At 39.0% G+C, this 24,374-nt stretch overlaps 1 protein-coding gene across 2 annotated transcripts in view; it reads right to left on the bottom strand.

Moving 5' to 3' along the window:
- GABBR2 (gamma-aminobutyric acid type B receptor subunit 2) overlaps nt 1-24,374 on the bottom strand; it is a 418,186-nt gene that overhangs the window by 313,291 nt on the left and 80,521 nt on the right. For both annotated transcript variants that reach the window (XM_060774637.2, XM_060774638.2), the window contains exon 3: nt 7,530-7,700. In XM_060774637.2, coding sequence (XP_060630620.2) covers nt 7,530-7,700 — 171 coding nt within the window. The remainder of the gene's footprint in view (nt 1-7,529; nt 7,701-24,374) is intronic.

Genomic DNA, 24,374 nt, shown 5'->3' with positions numbered 1-24,374 from the left:
TGAAATAGAGGATAGAAGACGGATGGTGGTGTTTGAAAGAAAACACTTAGGAACAATTCACATATTACCTTCTGCTGTTTATTTTCCCCTTTTCTCCTCCTGAGCAGAATAAAGAGTAAACTGGGATCCAACAGGACATTGCAACAGCTGTGTCTGCTATTTATTACACATCTTGTGCCATTACTATAATCACAGATCTTTCTACTGCTGTTTTTTCCATGCCCTAAATTTACTTTTTTTTACACTCACTTTGAAATTGGGTGAGACAAAGGAAAGCAGGATAACTTGGGATATATCTCTACTCCTCAAATTTTCCATGATAACAAGAACATCATCAGAGGAACAGTATAGTAGAAAAACATCTACTTAAGTAAAAGCAAATTAAGAAGAAGAAGCTGTTAATATATTGTGTCCAATTTTAACAGGAGGAAAACAGTTTGTTGAAGCAACAATCTTCTTTTTTTTCCTTCTTTTTTTTTGCTTTTTAACGTACCATTTTGTGGGGGAACACGGTTTATGATCACTGTCAAATATTCTTATCAGAAGGGGAAGGAAACTCAATTTAATATTTAATCAGAAACAACAGACCAGGCCTCACTACATCTGAGGATGCTTGCCATAGATGCAGGCAAAACGTCAGGAGAGAATGCCTCTAGAACATGGCCATATAGCCAGAAAAAACCTACAACAACCCAGATCTCTAATTGTCCCAAAGTACCATGAAAATTTGAATTGACATGCAGCACCATATCTATGATTATTTTAGTACAGTGGTTCTTAACCTGTGGGCCACAGACCACCAGTGGACCACAAGGACAAAAATCTGGTTTGCGAGCCTTCTTCTTCTTTATTTTTATTTTATTTTATTTTATATTTCTGCTTCTTTCACACCACCTGCCACTCCTTCCCTGACACTGACCATGGCATATGTTCTGTATCAGAAACTAGAGCTGATGTGGTCTATCCAATGCTATTTTCTGAATCAGCACCCCAAATCGAATCTAAAGTTGACCAAAAACTGCTTTGAAACCCTTTTGGTACTAATGTTGGAGAGTGGTTCCTGGTCAAAGTGGTCCCTAGTCAAAAAAAGGTTGGGAACTATTGTTTTAGTGCTATACAGATAAATTATGAATATATTTACATATTGATTTTATCAATTTCTTCAATAAAGCTGGATAGACTCATCATGAATGCGCCACTCCAGATATTGTTGAACTGCACATCAGAGTCAACATGAGGAAGTAGCCCACTAATAACATTGCTAAGCTACATGATTTCCATCACTGGGGAAATACACACACACACACACACACACACACACAATACATTATAAAAGTTAAAGGTTTCTGTTTGATATTAAGTCTAGTCGTGTCTGACTCTGGGGGGTGGTGCTCATCTCCATTTCTAAGACAAAGAGCCAGCATTGTCCGTAGACACCTCCAAGGTCATGTGGCTGGCATGACTCCATGTAGCACTGTTATCTTCCCACTGGAGCAGTACCTATTGATCTACTCACATTTACATGCTTTTGAACTCCTAGGTTGGCAGAAGCTAGGGCTAATAGTGGGAGCTCACCTGCTCCCCGAATTCAAACTGCTGACCTTTCAGTCAGCAAGTTCAGCAGCTCAGTGGTTAAATCCACTGTGTCCCCTAGGGTTCCATGTTATATAAATATACATTTATATATATTATATAAGTTATATTAATATAAAAACATTTCTTGGGGCCCCGTGATAAACATTTTCTTCAAAAAGGGCTCAGTGGCTGAAAAAGTTTGAGAACCCTGCTTTAAACAAAATGGATTTTTTGTTTCCTTTCAATTATTTTTCATATATGTGTGTCTTTTGCCTTAGGTATTCAGGCATTCCTGCAATTTCCTCACTGAATCTCTGGCTGCCTGAAATAAAACCACTTGATACAGGGCAGAGATAAATGATACAATTGAAAAGCGACCAGAGTTAAATAGCAGGTGTGAACACATCAATTTTCTTCTGGATCACACATTTCTTAAATCGTTCCTGTGTAGCTGTTACTACGGTACAGTACATACTATCTTTAGGTATTTTTAAAAATGTATCAGAATCTACAGGAGCAATTCCAGACACGTTCATGTCCTCTGTTAAAGAAAGGATAGGAAAGCAGCAGCTAGGTTAAGTTTGTTGCCAGTGTTAAATCTGCATACTATGAACTAGAAGTTGGCATAGAATTATTCGAAGTCCCAGCATGTGGGGCAGCTAAATCAGTCTGAAGAACTAGGAAGATGATCTGTTATCCATACATATCCATACAGATTGTTATCCATACATAATTTGCTTACATACAAATAGCTCTTTACCTGAGAGAGGTAGAAAGGGGGGATATGTAAGGATACATATTCCCCTTTTTAGGCATATCATAAAAATTAGTAATGTTAAAATTGAATACTTTTATATTTTACAGTCCTCAAATATTTGTAAAAGATTCAACTACTCTGATGCAACGGTACATGATCCCATACATGGGGACATGCTTAGGACAGACCTCACCTGGAATACTGTGTCCCAATTTTTGGCACCACAATCCAAGACGGATATTGACAAGCTGGAACATGCCCAGAGAAGGGCAATTAAAATGATCAAGGGTCTGGAGACTATACCCTCTGAGGAGTGGCTTAAAGAGTATATTTAGCCTGCAGAAGAGAAGGTTGAGACAGGCATGTAGCCAGGGGGAGGGGGGGCTTGAGGGGCTTCAGCCCCCCCCCCCCAAAATTCTCATGGTGGTTCGCAAAAAGACCTTATTGGTGCATTATTTAAACTGTTAATGTTTATTCATATCATGATCTGATCACCATACTCAATATATCCCATATGCATGGGGATATTGGGGTAACGATACAAAAGGTTTGCTAGGGTAGACCCTCTTTCACTCAGACTCAGCTCCCCCCCCCGAAACTCAGCCCCCCCGAAACCCCCCTGAAAAAAACTCAGCCCCCCCCCCCCAAATCGAAATCCTGGCTACGGGCCTGGGTTGAGAGGAAACATGATAACCATGTTTAAATATTTGAAAGGATGCCATCAGGAAGAGGGAGCAGGCTGGTTTTCTGCTGCCCTAGCGACTAGGACCTGGAGTGGGTTCAAATTAAAGAAAATGAGATTATATCTGATCATTAGGAAGACATTCCTGATCGTAAGAGCTGTTCAACCATGGAACTGACTGCCTTGGAGTGTGGTGAAAGCTCCCTTCTTTGGAGACTTTTAAAGTTAGGGTGCTTTGATTGTGCTTTTCCTGCATGGCATAAGGGGGTTGACTGGATGGCCCCTGGAATTGTACCTATTATTATTATTTTACTGACACAAAAACACAGTATGTTACAGCAAATGAGATCTATATGCTGGATTTCGTATCACAAAATCACAAGATGAACACTTCCCAAACGTCTAGGACTGTGTGATGTATTTTTTATTATTATTATTTGAAACACAACAAGATGAGTTCACAGCAAACACTCTGCTAGCTATTGAATTGGATCACACATCGGACACTTCCCAAGTGTCTATTATTATTACTGTTTTCATTTTTTTCAATGAGTTCACACAAACACTCTCCCATCCATCTGCCTCTGGCCTGTTTGGTCTCCTCCAACTCTATGATTCTATAAATGCTTGTACAATCCAGAATCTTGATTCGCATGTTATTATCCCTGGAACTACACTGCAGAGAAACAACTTTCTGGAAAAACAGACATAGCAGATTTAACATGCAAGACCCATAGAATATTCTATGTTTTAGGAGAAAGGCCTCTGAGGAACATCCACCTTCTTACAATTTCTTGGTCATACACTTCACACAAACATAATTTGGTCCTGGGCTAGAACCACAGAAAGTTAAATACATCAGAGACAATATACAAAATGTATTTTTTCTAACTGTGCTAGCCCCCTTCCAGACTCATAAAAATCTATATGTGAGGGTAGAAAGGATGGCTCATGCAATTTCAGGAAGCCTTCCTACACAAGGAAAAGGCAAAAATAGATCTATGTCATGACACAGAAGACTAAGCCCAATTCTGAATTATACAAAAGTCCTGCTAATATAGAGAAATGTCAGGAATAAGGATGTAACAATCTTGCAGTTGACACATCAAGATTCAGTCTGTTGAGGATTCTCTAAGCCCTGGGAGAGTTCTTGCCTCCAGCACAGGAAGTCAAGCACCAAGTGTGTGAGTGGGAGTTAATGCTCAATATTTTGCACAAAAATCAAACTCTGCATAAAACGAGCCTCTTTTCCCTATGTGTAGTATATGCAAACACCCCTACACAGACAGCATTCTGGAAAAGACGATAAGCTCTGAAGTGATTATTCTCCACCATTCATTAACTTTGCTGGACTGGCCATGTTGTCACCCAATCACCAGTTACTTTACTCTCCGCTCAAGAGTGGAAAATGGATTTAGTGGACAACAAAAGAGATTTAAAGATGGGTTTACATCTAATCTTAAAAATGAGGCATAAACATTGAAAACTGAGAAGCCCTAGTCCTTGAGCATTGTAACTGGAGGTCAACTGTTATAAACAGTGCTATGGATTTTGAGAAGGCACGAATACAGGGTGAAAGGAAGAAGCATGCCAAGAGGAAGGCACATCAAGCAAACCATCTTTCAACCTATATTTTAATTGTGAAAGATCATGTGGATCCAGAATAAGTCTCTACAGTCATGTACAGACCCACCACCAAGACTCTACCTTTGGAAGATAACCATATTTGGCCATGAGGGATCACATACAGTATAGTATAGTACACAGACATATATGCAGCAACCCCAAAAGGACAGCCGGATTAACCACTCAACATGAACAACCCATTTTAAATCACCAATCCAACAAAGCAACACCTACCATGCTTTAAATGTGGTATTACCAAAGATGTGCAAATATCAATCTTGATTTTTTTTTTAATGTCAGGAGCAACTTGAGAAACGCAAGTCACTTCTGGTGGGAAAGAATTGGCCGTCTGCAAGGGCGTAGCCCAGGGGACATCCAGATGTTTGAGGTTTTACCATCCTTATGGGAAGCCATGGCACAAGAGTTTAAACCATGGCAAAGTTGGCAAAACTTGGCAAAGTTCCCCATGGCCCAAGGTATCTTAGATGGAAAAATAAAAAGCTCCAAACAAAACCTCATCATTTTGCAGTAAGGAAAAAACTTGTCATGTTTCTCTACTTTAATGACAAGCCAAATCAAAATGTATATTTAATGGCTAGGAGTCAATAGGGTAAAACTGCTCTTGCACAAGCTGTTTTTAAAACTGCCTCAACTCTCAAGCAAGGAGATGCCAGAGATTTCCTTGCATAAACAAAAAAAACCTGGTGGTCGCGTGTTGCACTTTGCACGCATGCACACACACATACATGCACCCCCAAAGTAGAATGTAAGCACACAGCAAATGCCTTACACCAGAGGGGACTGCCTCACTGAGGCTAATTACACACCTCCCTGCCAGCCCAACAAAACCAGCAAGGCCTACTTGGTTCTAGAGAAACTCTAACAAGAAATCATAGGCTTTGAACTATGATACTTCTAGGCTTCCACCCAAACCCTCCAAAGCTTGTTTCCAAGAGGTCCTGTTTAAAGACAGAAAGCAAGGACAGGAAGCAAAAAACCATGTTGTCACTGGATTTTACTATATATTCTGTTCTGGAGAGAGTACACACAAGAAACAAACAAAAAGGAACCAAGTCAGTCCAGAATCAAAATAGTGCAGGAACTTCTTAGAAATCAATCTCACACTGCTCAAGTCTTCAGTCCTCTTTTTTTTTTTTTTTCGTGTCAGGAGCAACTTGAGAAACTGCAAGTCGTTTCTGATGTGAGAGAATTGGCCGTCTGCAAGGACATTGCCCAGGGGACGCCCGGATGATTTGATGTTTTTATCATCCTTGTGGGAGGCTTCTCTCATGTCCCTGCATGAGGAGCTGGAGCTGATAGAGGGAGCTCATCCGCCTCTCCCCCGATTCGAACCTGCAACCTGTCGGTCTTCAGTCCTGCCAGCACATGGGTTTAACACACTGCGCCACAGGGGGTTCCATAAGGCTCAATAAGGAACAGCTAGTTAGGCTAGGCTAGGCTAGGCTAGGCTAGGCTAGGCTAGGCTAGGCTAGGCTAGGCTAGGCTGAGGGAATCCCCTCCCCCCCCCCAGCCCCCACCGAAAGTCTGTTAGTTAATATATCTATTTGTTCTCCTTCCATTTTCTAACTGAAACCTCATGGAGTTATTTTTACTTTTTCCATCTTTGCATACAGACCTCTCTCTACTCTTGAGTGTTTGAAGAAATGTAGTGTTTGGAGGTTTTTCCTCTTTTCTGAACCTTAGAAGAAATGGACTTAAAGAGAAGCTCAGGCCCAACTTCTGTTCTATCAAGGAATGTAGTTCTTATAATATTTGCATAAATCTTTTTGAAACTTTGAAGATTAAACTCTGCATCTTTGCCTCATAAGCTCAAGAATTCTTTTGCAGCCACAACACTCCACCTTCTGCTTGCTGTGAGTTGACTGCTCAATTAAGTATCCTGTTAGTATTTTTGGATGCTCTCCTATTTATGCCATTATGACAAATTGTCTTAAGGTCCACTTCTGGAAGGAAGGTATAATTCTTCCTTCCCACTGTGCTGATCCCCCCCCCCCACTTTTTCCCCCCTTTTCTTTATTATTGTCTATTTAAAGAAGCCAGGAGACCTCATCCCACAAGGTAAGGATCAACACCATGGAGTAATCAGGGGCTAATGATGGGCTTTTCCTGTCAATCTTCCCAACAACTTCATCACAGGGTGGTGCGAGGCCAGCATCGACATCATGCAATAAGAACTATTACTGAAAGCAATGGTCCTGCTGTGCTGATCTGTCACCTTTGTGCAATAAAGTACCCAGTCCCTAATTCTCCAAGAGAGAAACAGCCTAGCCTCCAATTCCTCTTTTGAAGGTCAGCATGTGATAGTTCAATCTCTGCTTTCAGGGCAGGATTTGGCAAGATTTATTTAGAGGAGACATTTCATCACTGTCCTGTGAGGCTGAGGATGGGACTGGTCAAGGGTTACCAAGTGAGTATCTGTGGTTGAGCAGGGATTGAACCCTAATCTCATCAACATTCAAAATATTTCTCTTTTTTTCTTGCTTCTTTTTTATTATTATTCTCCTTTTTCTTGGTCCCTTGTTCGGTTCTGGATTTCACTTCCTTTCCATCTCACTATGCTTCCCCCCCCCCCCAATTCCTTCTCCCTTTCCCCATCTGATTTCCACCCCTCTTTATTATTTATATTTGAAAAACCTTAATAAAGATTATATTTAAAAAAAACATTCAAAATATCATACCACACTAGCTCTCACATGCCATCTTATCTCCTGAAATAGGCCATAACATTTGTATATGCAATTTCTGGTAATTTTAGCCACTCCTCACTGAAATATATTTAGGTACCTCGGCCCATACAGTAGCTTTGTGCAAAGAATATAGAACTTCTGAAATAAAACCATGTAACACAAGAAAGAGCATTGATCTTACCTCAGAAAACCTTTGTATATCTTGGGTTAGAGTTCCTACTCTTTTCCACTGAAAATGTTTGAGTAATTTCAGAATTGCAGGATTCACAGCATTATCGGATGGCACTGTCCGGAAGAAATAAGGATACTTTTTCTTATCAGCTAACTCTGGTGTTGTTGCAGCAAATGAGAGCTGTAAAACAAAAGTCGTAAAAACTCTGTTAATTTAATCTATCAATTTTGACTGTGCTTAACATAGAAAAAACAGACTGTGGTCATTTTTGGAACTGTTTTATTATTACAAACCAAGCAAATGCCAATTTCCATATAAGTTCCTATTCTAATAACGCATGCCTCGTAGAGGGCCAAGTCACACAAGTCATACCTTTTGGTAAGTTGATCAGCAATTACCAATATGTGCAAAATAATAATAATAATAACTTTATTTATATACTGCTGTATCTCCCCGAGGGGGGCTCAGGGCAATTTCCAAGTAACATCACCGAAACATAGAAAGTAAACAGCATAACATAAAATTACCGAAACAGCATAAGCATTAAAATTATCACAATAACACATGTATATTCAACATAATCCTGCCTATTCGGAGCAATTAAAAAACCGGGCCAAGGCTAATGCAAACTCAAAATATAAGAGGGGCGGGAATTAAGTACAGTGTTATAACAGGCAGGTACGGGTTTGTGACTGCTCATTTCCAGGGCCGATTAGATGGATGACCAGAGTAATAGGTAAGAGTGAAAGGCCACATTCAACAATGTTTGGGCTGGACTGGAACTGGTCATTCTCAAAGGCTTGTTGAAACCACCAGGTATTCAAGCTCTTACGAAAGGTGGGGAGGGATGGGGCCTGTCTTATTTCCCTTGGAAAGGCGTTCCAGAGGCGGGGGCCACCACTGAGAAAATGATAATATAATTCACATTCCAACATTTGTACAATTCTTATTGTCTCTTTATTTATATTTACCAACAGTCTGGACGCAAGAGAATGTAAAATGACAGATTTAACTTGATAGATGAGATAGGTAGCCAACCCACAGACTCACTCACCTTACTCAAAAGGACATACAGCTCAAACCCTTCTAATGCAAATAGTGCCAACAGCCTGTCTTCACACCAAATAGTGAAGGTACAGTACACAAATCTGACAGCAGAAGGGAAAAGTGTGAATCCATTTTATTTTCCAGGATATTCATTTGGGGATTTTGACAGTAATTCTTCTTGGAAAAAAGAGAGTATTTCAAAAGGTGATTCTAGTATTCAAGCACTGTTTTATACATATCAAAATTGCCTTTTTTTCTGAAATAGGGCAATGTGTTTGTCTCCCAAGAGAGATAATAAGAAGCACACCCACCCCAGTGTTACCATCAACACTGTGTTGTAAATGATCTCTGTACTTGTTGTATACATAGTTTAATGCAATTGTTGCAGCTGGCTTACATTTGCTCTTCATCTCATTGCTTACCAACTCCACAAACCTTGACTGGAATCCTAAATTTTGTTTTACTTACAGAATCCTCCCACCAGGAGAAAAGGGAAATTTTGGTTTTTGTTGAGATCAGAAGGAAAAACAAACAAAAACATGGTATCAGCTCTGTGTAGAGAAGTTAGGGAAATGCTAGAAGGAAACAGAGAGAAGGCCTAACAATTTAATAACTTCTTTGCCTCAATCTTCTTCCAGAAGGAAAGCAGTAACTAGTAAAAATAGAATGAATCATGCAATGAGGAGACTACTCTAAAATGAATTCAAGTCTCCAGGGGCGGATGAGCTTCATTCAAAAGTACAAGAGGAACTTGTAGATGTAATCTCAGAGCCACTATTAATAATATTTAAGGATTCTTGGATAACAGGAAAAGTCCCAGTAGACTGGAAGAGGGCAAATGTTGTCCTTATCTTCAAACAGCAGCAAAAAGAGGACCCAAATAACTGTCAATCAGTCAGTTTGACATTGATACCAGGACAGGTTCTTAAAGAGATCATTCAACAATCAGTGCACACTTTGAAAGTAATGCTGTGATTACTAAGGGCCAGCGTGGGTATGTCAAGAACAGGTCATACCAAAGTAATCTAATTTCTTTTTTAAAAAAATAGAGTTGCATGTTTGCTTTATTAGAAGAGAACTGTAGATGTAGCATCTCTTGATTTCAGTAAGGCTTTTGACAAAGTTCACCCATGGCCCAAGGTAAGGTACTACATGTAGGCAGGAAAAATGAAATTCACAAATATAGGATGGGTGACACCTAGATTAAAAGTAGAGTCTTCCTTCTACTTTCACTAATATTAAGGACACAGAACCTCATGAATGTGAAAAAACACAAAATCTGTATTTTTACCTGAGAGAATGTCTGTCTAGGAATGTCTATGTCTTCTAAACAAAAGTATGGGCTCAACCTCTGCTTAAATTTCACCATAAAATCATACTGGAGGACTTAGAGATTTCTAGAGATAAAATTTTAATTCAATCAATGAATAACCAAATCTGCAAAAAAAGTCAACCCCACAAATGTGGAGGGCCAACTGTACTACAATATGAAAAGATTCTAGGGATCTTATTAGACCACAAGCTAAGCATGAATCAATGGTATGATGCAGCAATGAAAAAGCCAATGCAAGAGAGATTTATAAGATGAAATAACAAGAGAGACGAAGTAGAATAGAAGAAAGGGTAAGAAGAAGGAGATATGTTCTTCAAGGCAAGGGGAAATGTACGTTCCCTTTGGCAGGTAAGTGAAAATCAATTATCTCCTCCTATGACTTAATTGATCAATTAATGGGGGCCTTGTTGAAGGTTTTCATGGCTGGAATCACTGGATTGTTGTAGGTTTTTTGGGCTGTATGGCCATGTTCTAGAAGATGGCCATACAGCCCAAAAAACCTACAACAACCCAACCTAATAGGGGCCTGTTAGCCTCCTTCATGGTTGATGTTATTCTTAGGAGACAAAGAGTAGGTTTTTTTAATCGTATCAGAAGTGAATTGGAGTCGCTTCTGTTGTGAGAGAATTGGCCATCTGCAAGGATTTGTTGCCCAGGGGACGCCCAGATATGTTACCATCATGTGGGAAGCTACCATCATGTGGGAAGCTTCATGTCCCCGCATGGGAAGCTGGGGCTGACAGACAGGAGCTCACCCCATCTTGCAGATTCAAATTGCCGACCTTCAAGTCAGCAGTTCAACCTGCACAAGGGTTTAATCTATTGTGCCACCGCAGCTCCAGACTTCTAGTGATTCTGCTTGATGCCAGACACCAAAGTGAGCTTTACTTCTGCTGACCAATCCCATGACAGTGGCAGTAAGAACAAAATAATCCTAACTCAAGACGTCTTATGTTCCCATATGCTCATTAAGCATATGCTGAGAACTAATGACTGCATTATATGAACTGCATCTGCTTGGATCTGTTGCAAAAAACCAGCAGAATTATTCCAATACCTCCTTCATTGGCTGTATGGAAAATCAAAATGTATGAATATATAGCAATACGGAGTTATGATATATACTCACTTAAGTGGGGGGGAAAACCACAACCATAATGCCATTGTTTAATACTGATCAATGTTTATTGAACACTTAGAAGAAAATTTGTGCAATCACAGATATAAACTACATTTTATGGGTGAGTTGGATGCTGTTGATGAGTTTAAACTGTTTTTATAGTATTTAATTCAAAAGTTATATCCGATTTTATGATATGTATAAAAGTAGTCAATAAAATCCATTTGGCTATTTTTGCGCTGGTATGGAAATTGAGATTATAATCAAGCACCACTCATTATTGTTTGTGTTTTCAGTGTTTGGTAATATCACCTTTTTGGGGGTGGGGAACACTGAATTTGGTGTCCCTTTTAAGCTGTTTTATGAAATCAAAGGAAAAAATAGAAATATTACAGAATGGTTCATTTTTAATTTTTCATGAAAAAACAAATGTGCAGAGACACATTTTTAAAATGCAGTTTCATTAGCCACTATCCATTATTTGTAAATCTATTAATAAGGAGCCTTTCAAATTAATCTCTTTCATTTGCTGAGAAGATTGAGAGAAGCTGTACAAAAAAAGTGGCTTATTTCATAATACCTTCCATTCCAGTCTAGGAGAAAAGTGTCAGAGTGTGAAAGAACCCTGCAGTGAACATGACTGACAGGTATTTTTGACCAAATATGATGGCAGCAATAATAAATGCTGTCAAGCAGAAAGCTCAGGACTCTGTAAGGGGAAAAATTGTTGAATTCTGCTTCTAGTTTATTTTATTCCTGTACTTATTTTGCTCACTTTAGACATTTCCTTCTCAGCATCTGTTTGCTATTGGTTGTTAGCTAAATGCTTCCACACAAATCTTTATGACACAGTCACATTTTTAGACTTTGCCGTCTAAAATGAATGCCATTAGGAAATCACTGCCCTTCTCTGGTTACCTGGAATGGTCTTTCAGTTTGGGTTCAAAAGGACAAAACAAAAGGCAGGGAAGGATAACAGATAAGCAAAAATATAGAGAATTGTTTGCCCAAGAGGCCTATAAGAAACTTGACAGTGTGTCAACAGCTATTGAGAGCAATTTGAAAAGACTTCTTTGGGCAGGCAGTAGGGAAGCTGAGCGCTGGCATTGCAAAGTGGAGTTTTCCTCATCCTTTCATGACAAGCTGCGCCTGCCAAGCCTCAGATGCTTTCCAGGTAATTATTTTATTAACAGTGGCCGTTCACCAATATCATGCAGCAACAGCTACTGCTTTGTGAACACAGCTACTACATTATCATCTGTACTTTTTGCATTTCCTCTACCTTTGAACATGCTGCTCACATTTCTTTCAGCCATTATTTCACTCTGAGACACAGATGCATATCTTATAAGTGAACTTAATTCATGCACATGATAAATTAGGTTGCCATGCACAAAAGCTCATACTGTAACAAGTGTGTTCTTCTTTAAAGGTGTCTCATGACTTCATCAGGTTCCAAATGATTAAGAGCTATATGTTGCCTTATAGATATACAGTACGATTCCTAAACCCACAGGACTGGTAGCCACAGATTCACCCTTTCACATCCTTTGTAGGAACCTTCTAGGTTCTCCAGCCAATTCTTTGGTATACTTCCACTGGAGGATTCCATAGAGTCTCCCTGGAGTATCTAATAGGTTTCTAAACAGAGGTTGGATTGGCCATCTATTGGGAGTGCTTTGATCATGTGATCCTACATGACAGAGGGTTGGACTGAATGGCTTTTGTGGTGTCTTCCAACTCTATGATCTGTAATACTATAAAATTACTAGAGAGGTTACCTTTATAGAAATTTTCTGGACCAGAGATGGTTTTGCCAGTTTCTTCCTCTGAAATATAGCTTACAGTCTACAGATGGGATCTGAAGCTTTTGAAATATTTAGGCTGACTACCATCTATGATATCGCGTGACATGGAGAGCAGGACAAATACAGTATCTGATTCTTGCCTTTGCCTGTGGAAGTCATTCCTCATAGCAGAAACAGTACGATTTGTCTTTTGGACATGGTTTACTAGAGCTGGGGAAGGGTATGGAAGAAGGCATATGTGCCACTCAAAAGGATAAATCTAAAATCCAACTGGGCATTCTTTTTTTTTTAAAAAAAACTATTATTAAATAAATAAAATACAAGCTATAAAATGAGTAAAGTCTACAAATAACTAACTCTATTTCAAAGCAGTAATGCAACAAATAAAATATAATCTGGTCTCCAGTATCCAAAGGTGCATTTTGACTAGTCAGAAACAACAGTGTTGATCTGTAACCTGTATAACCCTGCTTCTTCCCAGTCCCCAATATCAGCTTTTTATTTTGATGATAAAACAAAATATGTATGATAAGTATCAGAGAAGTTTGTTGTGGTAATGATTTCCTTCACTTGCACAGATAGTCAAAATACTGTTCAAAAATTGGTTATCAAATATGTAAATTATCTTTTTGTTAACATTTAGAAAAACTGGATCTAGTTTGATCTGAATCCATTGCTTATCTTTATCTTTATTGATTAGTTGGATAAATTATTCTAAAGCTCATGGAAGATACAGGAAACACAAATCTAATGTGCACCCTAATTTTTGGAAGGTAATTAAGTAAAAAAAAGTTGAGCATTAGAATTGAGTAAAGATTGTTTATAACCAGACAGAGGAATAAAAGAAGAGGCAAGTACCAAGTAGGGCAGACTAAGGCAAAAACTTTAACTTCACCAATAAAGTGATAGGAAATATTTTGGACATAACTGCACAGAAAAAAGCTATGAGATTTAGATTTAGATTACAAACCTGATTTAAAATGTCAACTCAGTTGCTGCACTGTCTTTGAAAAGAGGCGTGACCAGTCAAGCAAATCCTGGCTAGTCAACTTAATGTCAGTATCAATAAATGATCTAGAACAGATCATTAAATGGGCAGCCTCCAGGCATCCAGAAAAAATGCTATGATTAGTAAGAATCAAAGCAATCTATTTCGCACAAGCTTCCTGAAGAAACATCCATGAAAAATGCATTTTTGTCTCATACTGGAAGAAAGACTTTTGAAACAGCCAACATAGACTAGAATCTTAACTAAAGTTCTTCATATCTTGATGAGCCCAGTCTCAGATGGTAATAGCTTAACAAAAATAGAAGGTTAATTAAATATTTACTTCTGGTCGGGGAGTAGCAACCAATAGTGAAAGGACCAAGGCAGTGATATCTCTGGCCCACCCCCTGTTTGGGTATCAGCCAGCATGCCAACAACTTAAATCAAGAAATCGTTTTCTAAGACCTACAGAGACACTCGCTGGAACACCTCAGCAAGTGAGAGTGGCAGGCTCAAACCCAGAACCTCAATCAATGGCTGATACCAAATGAGAGACTCCCCCCTGGGCACACAGAAAACTGAGCGACTTGGGAGGCACTAAACAGAGTGCGCTCTGACACCACAAGATGCAGAGCCAATCTTAAGAAATGGGGCTACAAAGTGGAGTCCATAACATGCGATTGTGGAGAAGAGCAAATCACAGACCCGCTACTACAATGCAGTCTGAGCCCTGTCACATGCATAATGGAGGACTTTCTTACAGCAACACCAGAGGCACTCCAAGTAGCCAGCTTCTGCTCAAAGGAAAGATGCAGAGCCAATCTTAAGAAATGGGGCTACAAAGTGGAATCCACGACATGCGAGTATGGAGAAGAGCAAACCACAGACCACCTACTGCAATGCAACCTGAGCCCTGCCACATGCACAATGGAGGACCTTCTTATAGTAACACCAGAGGCACTCCAAGTGGCCAGCTACTGGTCAAAGGACAATTAATAGAATACCAAGTCTGCAACTTTGTGTCTTGTTTGTTAGTTTGTTTTTAATGCAATACAACTGTTTTGGTTCACTCCTGACACGATAAATAAAATACCAAACATTTCCATTCTGATCTTACCTCTTAGAAATAATAAACTGCCATAAAAATACTGGAAAAGACATAACAATTGATCACAGGGTACACTTAAGAGTAGGAGTGGTCAAACAGAAAAGAGGGCAATGCTCCTGCACTACTCATAAGAAGCAGCGCAACCTTTGCTAGCTGGGGGATTATGGAAGTTATAGTCCCAAAAAGTAACTTTTAAAGCTCTGATTAGAAGTTGGCATTCCCTTTACTGCTTTACCATTAAATGATCCTGTTTCTCTTTTTGCATCTGTATACACAGTCTTCATACATATAACAAGAAACTGGGTCTTTTATGTTTAAGCACCAACAACACCAACAACAGAAATTGTAATAGAAAAAATGTGTTTCCAAAATTATGAACTATTCATAGTGTCTTATCAGATTGGGAAAACATCAACTCTCTTAAAGTTTATAAGCAATAGGTTTACAATGATAGCTTTTTGAGCGCAAGTTTAAAATTAATGTACCCATTACTTTACCACAGGATGTAACCATGTCCATCAGAAATTGATCAGACTAAGGTCCATCAGAAACTCCTAGCCACAACAGCTGACAATGGAAGTTAAGTGTCTATAGAGAAAAGATCTTTGCATGCAGGGGTAAGAAATGTTATTCCCATTAAGCTATTGAGGCTCAGAGGATATTGAAGAAATAGCAGTATGTTTTTATTGGAGCATGATCTAGTCAAATGCAAGCACTTTATCATACAATTGATTTCACTTTTAAAAATTCATAGTAATTCTTAAATACCCTAAAAGTATCAGATCCTGTCTGATCTTGGAAACTAGGCAGGGTCAGCCATGGTCAATACTTAAACTAGAGACTGCCAACAGATACCAGTTGCAATAGGCTATGCTTCAGAGGAAGGAACTGGCAAAACCAGTATTTCTTGCCTAAGAAATTCTTATGAAATCCATGGGGTTGCCATAATTCAAGTAAAAGGGTCAGCTTTGGCTGGACTGTGGCCCAGTCTCAGGATGCATGATGATGATGATGATGATGATGATGATGATGATGATGATGATGATGATGATAATGCCTTTGATGGATAGTTATATGAATGACAAGGAGCACACATGTACAGATGGAGCAACAGGAAAAGCAGGCTGAGAAAAAAGATTGGAAAATGTCAGATGTTAAATATATCAGCCAGTCAAAACCAGAAACATCCTTGTTCTATTTTGCAGCAACAATGCTGTGTGACTTCAGCTTTTCTGGGTGCACCAAGAGAAGGAAGCACATTTTAAAACACTCCAACTGTGCTATTGCATTTAGCATACAGACAAGAATTAAACCTTCTTCTGCATGGGGTATCCAAGTGAAAAGATACATTATCCTTAAATCACATTTTCATTCTTGCTTTTTCTTAACACTTACACTTAATGTAACACATGGCTATCAGTTGATGATCAGTTGAGTACAGAGTCTGCAAGTGTGAAAACAGCTGTGACAGTAACTGCTTTATAATCACAACAATTGAGCTGTCATGTCAGCTTTCCACCTCTAATTTGTTTTAAGAGTATATAGAATGCAGATAAGAAAAAGTCGCATTAAAAGTGAGTAATCAACACAGGTTTGCAAAACAATAAATGAAAATGATCTCCACACTTTAAGTGTCTTTGTCAAGTCATTACTAAGAACACCCTGCAGAAAATGAACTTGGAAGAATTTTCATGCAGACTCTATTATATGTTATTATTGTTAACAGTGCACTGTACGCAGTGCTGTTCATGATCCATTTACAGGAAGAAAAGCAATCATATGACAGGAAAACTGTTGGAGCTGCCACTTGTACCTTTAATAGCAAGCACAAGTAACTGGCAGAACTTGATAGGTGAAACTCGAACTCCTCTACATTCAGTCTTTTTGTGACAGAAAGTTAGAATTTAGGGGAAATGTTCAGCTATCATTTTCTTCCAGTTGTGTAGGTGCTAAACAGGAACACAGCCAGGAAAAAGAACATTCACAGCACAAAGGATTGGGACTAAATTACTTATCTGTGAAGATACACAAAAGATATGATACATGGTTCCATGTAGAATTTCAGATAATCAGTAGATTTACTGGAAGGCCAAGTGTAAGTAGCCTACACCTAGAAGCCTAGACACCTTCTAAGCAGGGAAGAGATGAAATGATATGGCAGCCAATCTTGTAGCCCTTAAGAGCTATTCATCCATTCAAGTTCCATAACTGTAATACTTTGAAACCTTTGAAACCTGATTCTGTAAGAGAAGGAACTGCAACCATCCCTTGTAAGCAGATGGGGGACAGGCTGTAACGGCGACATTTCCCAGTATGAACTTGATTCAAATGAGCACATTTTACAATGGCTGCAACAACTCCTCTGCCTGACAAATGTATGGTATCTGCAAGGACTTGTTTCTAGGACTCCCCATGAATATCAAAATCCATGAATGTTCAAATCCTTTTAGATACAAATACGAAATAAAATGGTATTCCTTATAGAAAATGGTGAAATCAAGTTTTGGTTTTTTATTTAAAAAAAAAAACATTTCAAGCCCTGAATAGTTGAATCCTTGGATACAGAGCACCAACTTTCTTAAGCATATTTTTTCCATCTCTCTCACATGAGACGTCATGTTTTCAAATTCTGTGTTCTACAAAATCTGAAATCTCACTAGCAATATGATGCTATTTGCTGTGTATCTTAGGCGATCCCTTGTTGTCCAAGTAAGATTGTCCTCCAAGTTTGGTGTCATGGCGGTGGGTACATAGGTGACTGTGGAGCCCTATTCTTGACCTGCATGTGAGGGCATCGGTTCCCAGGTGGAAGACGGTCCCAGTCAGGGTTGGATTGACATGTCTTCCTCTTGGCACATTTCTTTCTTTCACCCTCCGTTCATGCCTCTTTGAATTCCACAGCACTGCTGGTCACAGCTGATCTTGTTAGAGCACTCAAGGGCCAGGGCTTCCCAGTTCTCAGTGTCTATGCCACAGTTTTTAAGGTTGGCTTTAAGCCCATCCTTAAATCTCTTTTCCTGTCCACCAGCATTCTGTTTCCCATTCCCGAGTTCGGAGTAGAGTAGCTGCTTTGGGAGATGGTGATGGGGCATTCAGACATGGCCAATCCAGTGGAATTGATGGCAGAAGAGCATCACTTCAATGCTGGCGGTCTTTACTTCTTCCAGCACACTGACATTTGTCCGCCTGTCTTCCCAAGAGATTTGCAGGATTTTTTGGAAGCAGCACTGATGGAATTGTTCCAGGAGTTGCATCTTCCGCAGTGAGGGCATCGGTTTCCAGGTGTAGACAGTCAACATTTTGCAGGCGTACAGCAGGGTTGGGAGGATAATAGCTTTATAAACAAGCACCTTGGTCTCCCTACAGATTTCCCAGTCCTCAAACACTCTCTGCTTCATTCGGAAAAATGCTGAACTCGCAGAGCTCAGGAGGTATTGTGTTTCAGTGTCAATGTTGACTTTTGTGGAGAAGTGGTGGCTGAGGTAGCGGAAATGGCCAACATTTTTTAATGTTACACCATCAAGCTGTATTTCTGGCATTGGAGAGGATTGTTTGGTGACTGCTGGAAGAGCACTTGGGTTTTCTCAATGTTCAATGAGAGGCCGAGCTTCTCGTATGCTTCTGCGAAGGTGTTTAGAATGGCTGATAGGTCTTCTGAGTGCTGTGTATACCTTACAATGAGATGAGCTCTGTCTAACTTGATATCCTCTAGATGTGCTCAAGTACAAGTCCACCTATCTTTTAGAAAGACCAGCAAAAATTGTGCTTCAACTCAGAACAAGCCAAGGATAGCTGGAATCTACACTACATCGAAGTTTTAGTGTTGTTATTTACCATTGACATCAACTTATAACAAACTTATAAATGAACTATCTCCAAGAACCCCAGTCAACAACTGCTTTGATCAGATCCTTCAAACTCAAGGACATGGCTTCCTTGATTGACTCAATATAGCCATAGTGAAGTCTCACTCTTTTCCTTCTCCACACAAAGCATTATCTTTTCCATTTAGTCACTTTGACTCAAGTAGGTCCAAAGCATGAAAGCCCCCATTTTGTCATCTCAGCATTGAGCTAAGCAACATGTAAATTGTCTTCATGGACTACCTAAAATGGCCTAAAGACATTATTTGAACTCATGAAGCCCTCAGCAGGGGAAAATAATATTTTTAACTTATTGCACCTGCCTCCACATGGTTTAACATTTAACAAAAGAGAAAAGCCTTTGGACACATCTGTATTTGAGGGAGGCATTGCAATCAGTCCAGAGATCCAAGGTCAGGAACTTGGACCCACCACAACTGCCCACCTCTGTACTAAATCACACAATTATATAAAGTATTAAGAAATAAGCCTGCTCTAATTACTATATACACAATATTTATAATGCATGTTCTAGACACACTATACCATCTTTATGAATGACCACAAATGGTCAGCATCCAGGAATTTACCAATTTAACAGAACAAGTACAAATATGATATTCATATTAATGTGAATCACAGCCTACATATGCAATGTAAATATGCTGAATTCAATATCATCCTGGCAAACGGTAGTGTGCTAATGCTTTCCGGCCATACCACTGTGGTTTCCTAATTCCATTTCAGCACTTCTTTGCAAGATGGGATTACTTTTACTTCACTGAGTTGTAGATATTTTAAAGAAATTGCCACACCTTATATTTGTGCACAGGCACACTCATTAACTAGATGTAGACAACAAGAAGAGTAGTGGTCATCATTCATTATGTTAATGTTTCTTCAACATCCTAAACCACCTTTCAACAATTTGTCTCCTAACATTGATCAGTTCAAAGTCAGCTTGCGTGATAACAGCTCTGAGTACTCCCCTTTGGGGTTGAGATATAGATGGGGGAAAATACAGTTAATGAAATAATATAAATAAATAGTGATAAAACAGTATAAAATGGCACCAGACAATTCTCAATGATAAAATTAATGTCACTATTTTTATCTTGGATTTTTTTATTGAAATGATGGAAAATATTTTATAGATTCTATTTTCTCTATAGAACTGTTGCCAAAAATGCCTCCAGATACCTACTTCCTTGTTATCCATGGATAAGCGTCTTTTCCATACAACTTAGAATTGGAATTTTACCCGAAAAATGCTGTACATTTTTTTAAAAAAAATTAATTACACAAGTTACTAGATAAATGAATATTTAGCCAAATGGATCAGTAGCTCTGACTTTAATACATCTCTCACCAGTATTCATATCTGCCCTCCTAAAATATGCAGAATAGTCTGGGTTTCAGTGCAGAAAATGGTTGCACAACTCCACTTTTATAATCCATGAAGCTTCCTGACAAGTTTCACAATCTTCCCTTTTAAGATTTGGGGGTTGTTGTTTTTTTATTAAGAAAACCCTCAGAGCCAAAAACTACTCCAAAATGTAGCAGAACTGGCAGCTTTATGCATAACAATAACAACAACAACAACAACAACAACAACAACACTTTATTTATATTCCACCCTTCTCACCCCAAAGGGGACTCAGGGTGGATCACAGTACATACACACGGCAAACATTCAATGCTGCTTTGTATAGACAATACACAGACAGACAGGACAGAACAGGAGATGCCATGGAAGATTGGGCTTGAGTCCAGGGGGTGCTGTTACTCCATCCTCTGTGACAAAGAGCCGTCAGGACTTCCTCCTTCCTTTTGGTCGCCAAGCATTATCTGATCTTCCTTTTTTTCCTTCTAAAAAAAAGCGGTACCTAATTTCTTTAATCACAGCTAAAGCTGTTTTCGAATTGCTTAGGTAAACAATGAGCTAGGGCTGACAGTTGGCCATTCATGCCAACCCAGAGCTTCAAACTTGCAACCTATTGGGTGATAGATCTTAAAATTGCTGATGATTTACCAGGTGTGCTACACCTCCAGCCCCATGGTGTGCTGGACTGGGCCAGTGCTCCTTATAGCATGCCACCACTTTATGTAGCACAAGCAAGATTGGGCCAGACCCAAAATGATTTGCTAGCCTATATACAATCATCTCTCAATAGTCCAGATTGTTTCAGGCTATAAGTATGTTGTGAATCTATGGGGGATTCCTGTTAAAGACCCTAAAGAGCAATGGTTCTCAACCTGTGGGTTCCCAGATGTTTTGGCTTTCAACTCCCAGAAATCCTGACAGCTGGTAAACTGGCTGGGATTTCTGGGAGTTGTAGGCCAAAAACACCTGGAGACTCATAGGCTAAGAACCACTGCTATAGAGGCTGAGAAGACCTACAAAAATTGAAGATGTGCAATGCATGAGAAAATGGCGGTAGAAACCAAAGCCATTCTCAAAAGTCTGAATCTGCTGGCTTCCAAAGAGCTCACTCTTCCAGAGAACTCTCTATCTCCTAATACCTCACTGTTGGGAACAGTGTAAAGGATTGAAGATATAAAGGATGGCTGATTACCAAATGCCATGCAAACAACTACTATAAGTAGAAGACACTTTCCATGGCTAAGGTGTGCTCCAGATAGTTACAACTGGGCTCCCATTACTCTTGCTGTAAGACTGATCACCTACAGAGAAGGGTCAAATTGTGCGAGTATACTGAATGAATGGAGTGTGCTTGGGGGCCTCCTGATGTACTTGATAAATGTCTTGATAAATGTTACATGAATAGCAATTGAAAACCATATCTGGTGTCTATTAAGCTCTTATTTTTGTATTCCTAAAGCTGGGACAAATGTTTGTTCCAGATAATTTAAAAGAACCAGCTACCTAGGCAAAGATGGCTTTTGGCAACAAGTGTATTGCACATATATCTTACAAACCAGTGTCTTCCTTCACTTTGTTTGATAACATTTGACCTGACTATATAAAACACACTCCTGGTTAGCATCTGTAGATCTACCTGCCTTAAATGGTGCATCCACAATAATACTTCATATACAATGTAAAGGACTATGGGGTCACCTCTATTTTCTATCTCAACATGACAGCAAAGCTGACACTAACAGAAATAGTTGAAGAGCGATGTGAATGGCATAGAAGTTAGCAAGGGGAAGGAGATAATTAGATATAGTATCACTATTTGAAAAGAAAAAAGACAACAATGCAGTAGTTTTGTGGAGAGGATGCTTTATAAAGGAGCAAAGGAGAGAAAGAATCCTTTTGAAGGGACTGTACCTTAGCAATCTTTTACTGCTAGTGCAAATAAGAATCCATAAAAACCTTATAGGAATGGAAAGATTTGGAAGCAAGATTAATAAATGAAACATTATGTTGGTAATTGTCCAATAAGTGTCCCCAGATGTTTACATTTTGGTGAATACAAATTATGAATTCCAATCCAGGATTTTAATAAATAAAAAATGAATAGGGATGTCAGCACAACTAGTAAGTGCTCCCCAAAGGACATGTTTGCCAAAAAAAGCTAACTTGTAGGATCAGCCAAAGGTTCTAATTTTCCATATGCAAAAAAAAAATGTTTTCACTGACAAATGTAATCATGCCACATATTCCCAACAGGACAAATATGAAGAAACATAATTTAGAATTTTTGCCAACTACACAGTGACAGGAAAGCAAGTTGAGATCACAGCCTACAAATATCAGACAAATGGTAGCCCTGTCTCTGCGTATATTTAACCTGCTGATTCTAAAAATGTCAACAGAATTCCCCTATCAGCTTTAGTTTTTGAGATGCAGAACATATGCCATCTACCAGTCACAATTTGCTCGCCCATAGAAAATCATGAGAAGCATATCCAAGAAACTAGAGATGATGTAGTCTGTCCAATGCAATCTTCTAAATTAGTACCCCAAATAACCCAAGGAACAAGCCTAAAAACCAAGACACCAAGAATATTTTGTTGGGCTTTGCAATAATACTCTAAAGCAGACCTAGATTATTGACATATTTTACCTTCTTGATTCAATACAATTACCAAACACTAAATTTACTTTATATATTCTATCTAATAGCAATATTAAATGATTTTACCCAAAAAGGTGTAACCCAAACTGTTTAGAAATGGTAGATGCCTTTCCTCACAGAAGACAAGAAAACTGGAATAAGATGTGTACTTATTCTAGTTATTGGGGATCAAAAGACTCAAGACGGGAAAAGTGAACTATGCTGGACAGATCTGAGTGCAGACTGAGTCAAATAGGTCAGGCAATAGAGAAAGCACAGTAAATCAGATCAAATCAAGGCAAATCATTCATTATTGTCTTAGTCCTGGCAAAGTCAAAGCTGTAATACCCAGGTAGTTTCCAATACACCCCAGAACCATTTTAGGCATATTCCCCAAATCAAGAGGATGAGATTATCCCTTCCTTATGTACATCTGAGGCTTGGGAAAGCCCTTTAAAAGGTGGGCACACCTTAGCCATTTCTGCTGCGTGCTGCCTTTAACCTTTATCGGATCTGTGGCTGTTTTGGTTGTCTCCTTCACTGATAGGAGAAGCTCCAAGGGAATTATTTCCAAAGAGAAATTGAGAAGACCACTATAGCCTCATGCCAAAGAGGTGCCAAGGGGAAAGCTTACCCATATTTAGTGATCCTGTCCAAATCTGAATCTTTTTCGGGAAAGTGGCAGGTATGAGTGCAAGGGAAGAAGTAATATTGACGAGCAAAAGTACCTTAATAAATTATAATTTCAGTCAACATTTCCTCTTTCTCAAATCCACTTTTCTGTCTCACATTATGGATTTTTTTTGTTGTTAACTGACATCAAATTGGCTTGAATTTGCAGGAAACCTATGAATGAGAGACTTCCGGGTCACGCAAATCACAATAGCCTAGCTCAGGTCTTGTTTTGGCTTGCAGAATGCTAAATGATATCCTGGAGGTGTATACTCAGTGAGAGATAAAAGATGGAACAATGGAGTCTCCCACCCAGCATCCCCTGATCCTATAGGGAACACTGAAACAAAGCAAGGGCTGGATGGCAATCTGTCAAGAGGGCTTTTATTATATACTAGCCATCCCCTGCCATGCGTTGCTGTGGCCCAGTCTATTTATATGTGTTTTGTGTGTGTATATATGTGTAGATGTGTGTTTGTGTATATATGTGGTTTTGTTATGTATTTTTGTTTTTTGGCCTTTTAAGTCTCTTCTGCTGTGTTTTTCAGTGTTTTTATGCGTGATGGTCACTTGGTGTCAATTCATCCAGTGGTTTTTGAGTTATATTAATCCCACAAATGACCATTACATTTTATTTATATAGATGTTTGCATGACAGGGAGTTGGAGGAATGCCTCTTGTAGTCTCTTCCTACTTTGCGATTCTATGGAATTAATCTTCTATAGATATTTTTTCTTCAATCCCAAAGTAAATCTCACTTTTTCTAACATAAAACTACAGTCTTCCCCTTTAATTTTGTTATTTGCTAATAAAAGAACCTATGTGTTTTGAATAAACATGGAGATAAAGCTAAGTAACAACTGAATTATACAAATTAAATATCGGGTAAG

The sequence above is a fragment of the Anolis sagrei genome, chromosome 4, assembly GCF_037176765.1.
Source record: "Anolis sagrei isolate rAnoSag1 chromosome 4, rAnoSag1.mat, whole genome shotgun sequence".
NCBI lineage: Eukaryota > Metazoa > Chordata > Lepidosauria > Squamata > Dactyloidae > Anolis > Anolis sagrei.
The sequence above is the reverse complement of the archived record's forward strand: the minus strand, read 5'-3'. Positions and strand labels throughout refer to the sequence as shown.